At 42.7% G+C, this 7238-nt stretch overlaps 2 protein-coding genes across 2 annotated transcripts; both read right to left on the bottom strand.

Annotated features, from left to right (window-relative positions):
• Positions 1 to 893: 893 nt before the first annotated feature.
• On the bottom strand, positions 894 to 3471 carry LOC133412552 (cytochrome P450 1B1-like). Its single transcript, XM_061695936.1, has 2 exons — positions 3400 to 3471; positions 894 to 3255 (listed from the first exon to the last, which is right to left on the bottom strand). Exon 2 carries the CDS (start codon positions 3237 to 3239, stop codon positions 1674 to 1676), a length of 1566 nt encoding a protein of 521 aa, XP_061551920.1. The 5' UTR covers positions 3240 to 3255; positions 3400 to 3471; the 3' UTR covers positions 894 to 1673.
• A 938-nt stretch (positions 3472 to 4409) lies between these two features.
• LOC133412581 (cytochrome P450 1B1-like) lies at positions 4410 to 6884 on the bottom strand. Its single transcript, XM_061696006.1, has one exon. It carries the CDS (start codon positions 6839 to 6841, stop codon positions 5264 to 5266), a length of 1578 nt encoding a protein of 525 aa, XP_061551990.1. The 5' UTR covers positions 6842 to 6884; the 3' UTR covers positions 4410 to 5263.
• Between the last annotated feature and the right edge of the window lie 354 nt (positions 6885 to 7238).

Below are 7238 nucleotides of genomic sequence, written 5' to 3'. Positions count from 1 at the left end.
CAGATGTGATAACCAGTCGTTCACCGTTCCGCCATGTAAATACTATATTAAATATATTTATTCTGGTGTGATATAATTCAAAGAAAAATCCTTAATAACCCCTTTGATGAGTCACACAAACATAATCTTTACTCTTATTCTCTACAATGCCCCACATTCTGCATGTAACAATATTCGATACACCTGGATGATTTCTAAATGTCAGTGGGTTGCAACTACAACATCAATAATAAACATTGCCAAACTAAGCAAGGCATAATTTTGGAGAGCTGCAAAAGTGGGCCAAAAGTAATTTGATTTCTACTCAATGAATTGTCCTCATTACCAAACTGGGAAAACTTGCAGGAGCCAATCAAGGGTGGAGTAGCTACTTGTCACGGAACCTCAAGTTGATTGAGTAGTTTTTAAAAGTGTTGGGACTTGACTGCCTCTTTTCCATTTGTCAAACTATTCAAACTGCCTTTCTTCAACAATTACTGCAATATTCAAACCTTTTTCTTTCCAAGGATATACTGTAAGACTCACTGTGTCAATAAATGAGGTTTGAAAATAACTTGTCTGCGCTCACTTTACTAAGTAAGGCCAAGAAACAAAATAAAATAAAATAAATGCACTGAGAGACCTGTGTTAAACATTGAGTGGCTGATGTAGTGAGTCACGGCCTGGTTGGTAAGGGTTCAGAGCAGGAGCGACAAGGGCCAGTAACGCAAATTAATCTTTCACAGCAACAGGGACCAGACATGAGGTGCTATTATTATCTCTTTGACCTCACCAGACTTTCCCTTTCTTTTTGTTTTTAATTCTGGCTGCCCCCACTGACACACCACACTTTCACTTGTAAGTCAGGAAAGATGTTTATTTTACATGTGAGGATTTAGTCACGCTCCAAAGTACATATTTGTCAGGTTTATTATAAGAATTTTCTGTTTATATACAGCATATTCAGCTCTTTTTTTTTTCAGGAAATGTGATAATTCATAAATGTATTTTACACAATGTACAAATAAAACAAAGCAGTTTAGCTATTACACTGGTCACAAATGTAGGTACACCTCCATACTATATTGTTACCTTTTATAAAGATAACACCTCAGCTTTGACTACCATTGTAGGAGGTATATTGGGTATCATACTGAGATGTGTTTTTAATATTTTGGTTAACCTATTTACTACACTAAGTGGGTAAATATTAGAAACCTCAATATGACAAAACTACAACCACAATAATTATAAGCAAGTGCTTTGAGTTGCAGTTTATGCATGTGAAAAAAAGTTGTGTACAAATAAAGTTTGATTGAAAATAAACATAATTGTTGTACGTATTGCATGTTATTATATTGTGCACGTGTACCTGAGAAAGTGGCCAGGGATACAGCTGTGCTATGCATTATCAAGGTATATAAACACAATATATAGACACAATATCAATCCTACACAGGGTTACTTCAAGAGTCTATTCACAGACCTTTTAACAGTGAAATCAATTAAACTATAACAATATACTAAACTATACTAAAACTATAACCTATACAACATTTTATCCATGTGAAAGTGTTCATAGCATGTCGTGAAAAAAAAAATTCAAATTATTGCATACAAATTCTCTGTGATAAATCTTAATTTATCTTAGGTGTGAGCTTATATATATATATATTTTTTTTACCATCTTCTGTTCAAAGTTGCTCTCGCCTGGGTTTGGCAGTGATCTTAAAATCCAAAGGCCTCAGTGTTAAACCGTAGGCACAATTTAGGGACAGGTCCTCATAGGGACATTTCTCAAAGTGACATTGTTGAAGAAGGATTGCAAAGAACAAGAAGATCTCCACTTTAGCAATCTGGTCGCCAATGCAACGTCTCTTCCCCGCTGAGAAGATCATAACATTATTGGTGAGATCCTTGTCTAGAGAGCCATTTTCGTCTAGGAACCGTGAGGGGTCAAAGATATGTGGGTCCTTCCACTTCAGGGGGTCGTGATTGATGGACCACTGATTGATGAAGACCACCGTGTCTTTTGGAATGCAAAGACCCTCAATAGTAACGTCCGAGGTCGTAGAATGGGGAATGGTGATGGGCACAAAACTGCTGAATCGCATTGTTTCATAAATGAAGGCGTCTAGATGGGCCAGGCGACCTCTGTCTTCCACAGAGGGAAGCCTGTTTGACCCCACCACCTTGTCCACCAGCTGCTGGAGTGTCACTTGGATTTCAGGGTGTTTCACTAGGAGAAGTAGTATCCAGTCAAGAGCAGTGGAAACAGTATCCAGACCCGCGCCAATGAGATCTGCCACCGTCGCCTCAGTGTAGCCCTCAGCGAGTCCCTTGTCATTCTCAGTCTTGTCAGTGACCCCGATGATGGCGTCACTCATATCCCGGGTTACCTCGGGATTGAAGGTCTTTCTGTGCTCTTCTACTTTGGCCTGAACAAACCTGAAAAACTCCTTGTTCAGGTGTTTAAAGTTCTTGAAGACAGTACGGACAGGATTTGGGAAAGACTGAAGCCATGGCATCACATCCACCAAGCTGCCAGCTCCAACAGTCTGCCCAAAGTCGTTTATCCTCTGTAACAAGGCTCTGAACTCAGCGTCATCGTGTCCGTAACGTTTTCCGAAGCACAAGGCACAAATCACATTAGCTGCAGCTACTGTCAGCTCATGGGAAGGGTTGAAATAATGACCCTGAGCCCCTAGTTTCAGGAAAATCTCAACCAGTTCTTCAGCTTCTGCCACGATTTGCCACTCAAAAGCTTTTTTGGTTTGGCTGTTGGCAGATGAGAACGCTCTGATCGTGGATTGAGCAATTTTCCTGTGCATCTTCCACTCTTTGCTGTAATTGGTGAACGTCAGGCTTTTTCCTCCTGACACGTACTGAAAAGACACAAAGTTTGGTCTACCGGCAAACTCTGTGCTGTGTTGTATCAGAGCTTGACGTATGGCGCTGTCGCCGTTCAGGACCACAATGTCACTGCAACCTAGCCTTATTTGGTACACATTACCATATTTTTCAACAAGTTTGGCGAAGGTGATGTGAGGCATCTGGCCCAGCTGCATGGCGTTGCCCACTACGGGCCAGGCGAACGGTCCCGGCAGTCTTCTCTTGAGCCTCAGGTTCCTCACCCACAGGCCGGCTTCCAGGCAGATAAGGAAAAGAAAAGTTGCGACCAGAGCAGGCTGGAGCTGTCCACTCCACTCTTGAGTAATGCTGCTGCCCTTCACAGCAAATTCAGCGTCCATGTGAGCCATTGTGTCGTCTGTCCTCCTTTGCATCCAAAGAAAAGAAAACTCACTTTAAACTTTAAATCCTTCCAAGAGGTTCTCCTTTAGTTAATAAAGTGACATCAAAGGTCAAATGTGTGTGGTCAATCATGACCAGCCCAAATAAAGGACTCCAAGCAGCACTCACAGTCTCCACTGCAGTTAATGACAAGATCTCGATTACGCTGAGCAGTTAGCTGTGGCTCGGCTCGTCTTCAGATGACCACTTTAGAAGAAAGCAGATTCAAGCCTTCACTTATATGTATCCCTATGGTGGGAGGGGTCCTCGACTCAGTTTTTTTTTTTTTTTTTTTTTTTTTTTTAAACGGTTACTCTCCTCCCTTTTTGACCAAAGTTTGCAGACCTTAGTCCCACTTAGGCCTCCTTCCAGCAGCATCCCTTGTAGAATGACAGCAAAGCTGGGGAGACTTTATAGGCCGTGTTGCCAAAACTAGATATTTATGGTTTATGGTATGAACAAGATAAACATGTTGTATGGAACAAATTTTTCTACCAAAATGTAATATAAATAAATTCACTGTATTATATAGTGTTATTTTTGAGGTTGCTTTACCTTTTATGATGACTGCTTTCCTTCAGACTTTATATGTATTATTAACAAACAGCTTTGTTATCACCAAGACCCATTGGAAAAACACCACAAGAATATCTCCATGAAATGTATACGGTTTTAAGGTTTCAATATTATGCAAGCTACGTGTTGTCTTGTGACCCTGTGTAATGTGGTGCTGGGCCCAAAAGACTCTGTTGTCTGTATTGCGCTAATTTCAAACAGAGTGGAGAACACAGGACTCTAGCATGTGTGCATGTGAGTGCTTGTGCAACAAAACGAAGGATTTAAAAAGTCATCGTCCAGCCACAAATCAAGGTTTGTTTCACTTAAAAACAATGAGTAATGACAAACAACTTGACAATGGTAGCATTGTATTGCTGCCACGTTTGATAGTATGGCCTACATAATCCAATATGCTACTTCACATAGATGTTACTCAGCCTCACTCCACTGTGGGATTTTATCTCATTACAAACAATAACATGAAATTAAATCCAGAAACAGGAAACAGTCAACATGTTTTATTATCATCAATATCAATTTCAGATATAGCTTATTTTATTTCATCATATTAAAGCCAACACATGAAGCCCCGTTGAGTAGTTGGTTGAAGAAGATAAACATGCACAGAGCGCGCAGGCTTAAAGAGGTGCAGGAACATCCGTGTAGCTTTGAAAACTTTGTAAACAAACCTGGTCGTGATAATGCCTCATGGGAAACAAAAACATGGTGCACATCTGTGCTGTGAGTATAGGTGGGAACGGTGTTTGGCAGGCAGCGCTCGGGCTGACACTGGCTTCACAAAAGTTTGCACATTTTCTCTGATGGATGTTGATGAAAGACTTCCTCTTCACTTCCATGTTCTCTTTTTCCTTTCATCGTCTCTCTTTATTCAACGTCTTCACATGCTTTGAATACAGTAGATGATGGTAGATAGATAAAGTTTATTCTTATGTTTCCTGTCCTCCTCAAAACTTATAAAAACACATTCTAAAAGCATGATGTGACAAAGGTTCAGTATATACTTAGATATTACGACTGAGGAAAGTCAGTCAACAAGTGACTGTAACATTCACAAGCATTTATTACATTATAGTGTTAGTTTAAAAGGAAATTTAAAGGTCTGTAGATGCCCTGTGCAGATCCTACATGCTCATGCAATGAAAGCATTCAACTCTTAATATTATGTACGAAATCTGGAGAACTTTTTCAACCTCTTGCATTGATGCCAAAAGTCTATTGACATGAATTCAATTGGTTTAATATTAGAGATTTGACACCACATTCCCAACCGCAATGCATGTTTAAATACATTAAATAGGAAAATTTTACATTAAGACTTTGTGCAGGTATGCTAGCACGCACTGTTAAATGTCACTGGTGGAGTCGTGTGGGGAAGTCTCTGCTGGCCTTGAGTCACAGTGCAGATCCCTGCAGCTCACGCTGGGGAAACCAAGCCAAGTAACTTTCCTCTGAGCTTGGCGGTGACACAGTATCTGAGGGGCTTCAGCGAGAGCCCGTAGGAGCAATCCTGGCTGACGGGCTGAGAGGGGTCACTCTCTAAGACGCACTGGTGCAACAAGACAGCCGTGAATAAAAACACTTCGACCTTGGCAATCTGGTCACCAATACATCGCCGCTTACCTATTGAAAAAATCATAACACTGTTGATGACGTCCTTATCGAGGGTTCCGTTTTCCCCCAGAAAGCGCGAGGGGTTAAAGATATGCGGATTCTTCCATTTCAGCGGGTCATGGTTGACCGACCACTGGTTGATGAAAACCACCGTGTCTTTGGGGATGCTGAGACCTTCGATGGTGACGTCAGAGGTGGTGGAATGAGGGATGGTGATGGGGACAAAGCTGGTGAAGCGCATGACCTCGTAGATGAAGGCGTCCAGGTATGCCAAGCTGCTGCGGTCCTCAGTTGAGGGCAGTCTGTCTGAGCCCACCACTTTGTCTATGAGGGCATGCAGCTTAGCTTGCTCTTCGGGATATTTGACCAGCAGTAGTATGATCCACTGCATGATGGTGGATACTGTGTCTTGGCCTGCTCCAATCAGGTCCGTCACCGTCGCTTCTACAAACTCTTTCGTCAGGCCGCTCTCTTTTCCGTGCTCGATCACGTTGATGATGGCGTCGCTCATGTCCCGGGTCACATCTGGATCGAAGGACTCTCTGTGCTGCGCCACTTTATCTGTCACATAGGCGAAGAACTCCTCGTTGAGATTTTTAAAGTTTTCGTAGATGCTGCGGACCGGGTTAGGGAAGGACTGGAGCCAGGGCATGACATCAACCAGGCTGCCGGCTCCAACCGTCTCTCCAAACTTGTCCAGCCTCGTCAACATTGTCCTGAACTCCGGATCGTCTTGTCCGTATCGCCTCCCGAAGCAAAGAGCGCACAGGACGTTAGCAGCAGCTACTGTAAATTCATGGGATGGGTCAAAATATTGTCCATCTGTGCTGTGTCGCAAAAATGCCCGCACCAGTTCCATAGCCTCGGCCATAACGTGCTGCTCGAAGGCTTTTTTGGTCTGACTATTTGCAGAGGAAAAGGCTCTCAGGCTGGACTGGGCAATTTTCCTGTGCACCTTCCACTCTTTGCTGTAATTAGTAAATGTGAGGCTCCTTCCTCCAGAGATCATCTGGAAGGAGAGAAAGTTTGGTCTGCCAGCAAACTCCCTGCTGTGCTGTATCAGAGCCTGACGTATGGCCCTGGCTCCATTCAGGACCACAATGTCACTGCAACCTAGTCTTATCTGGTACACATTACCATATTTTTTGGCCAGTTTGGCGAAGGTGATGTGAGGCATCTGGCCCAGCTGCATGACGTTGCCCACCACAGGCCAGGCGAAGGGTCCCGGCAGTCTTCTCTTGAGCCTCAGGTTCCTGAACCAGAGGCAGGCTTCCAGGCAAAAGAGGAAGACAAAAGATGCCACCAGAGCCGGCTGGACCTGTCCACTCCACTCTCGCGTGATGCTGCTGCTCTTCATGCCAAAGTCAGTGTCCACTGCCATTGGGACAAATATTCAGACACTGCTTCCAAAAAGAAAAAGAAAAGAAAAAACGTAACTTTTTTTAATTCAAAATGTACTCACAATTTTTAAAATGTTTATACAAGCAAAAAAATATCATCTATTTTGTTCAAATCAGGCTAGACTAAAATTATGAAGAGAAAAGTTAATCAAATGCCAATCAGTTTATTATAAGTGAGATTGGCTAAAGTTTTTTTTTTTTTTTTTTTTTGCAGATGATTTAAGGTTTGAGTGGCTGACTGTGCCTCCCTCCACCTTATATATATTTTGCTGTTAGTGGGCAGGGCTCGGAACACATGTCATACTCCTCCCATTGTGGAAGTCCTGCAGACCCCCACTACATTGGTTGGAGGCATTGCTTGGCGGCAAGCGCTCTCGG

The sequence above is a fragment of the Phycodurus eques genome, chromosome 14 (genome assembly GCF_024500275.1).
Source record: "Phycodurus eques isolate BA_2022a chromosome 14, UOR_Pequ_1.1, whole genome shotgun sequence".
Taxonomy (NCBI): Eukaryota; Metazoa; Chordata; class Actinopteri; order Syngnathiformes; family Syngnathidae; genus Phycodurus; species Phycodurus eques.
This window is presented reverse-complemented; position numbering and strand designations above follow the sequence as displayed.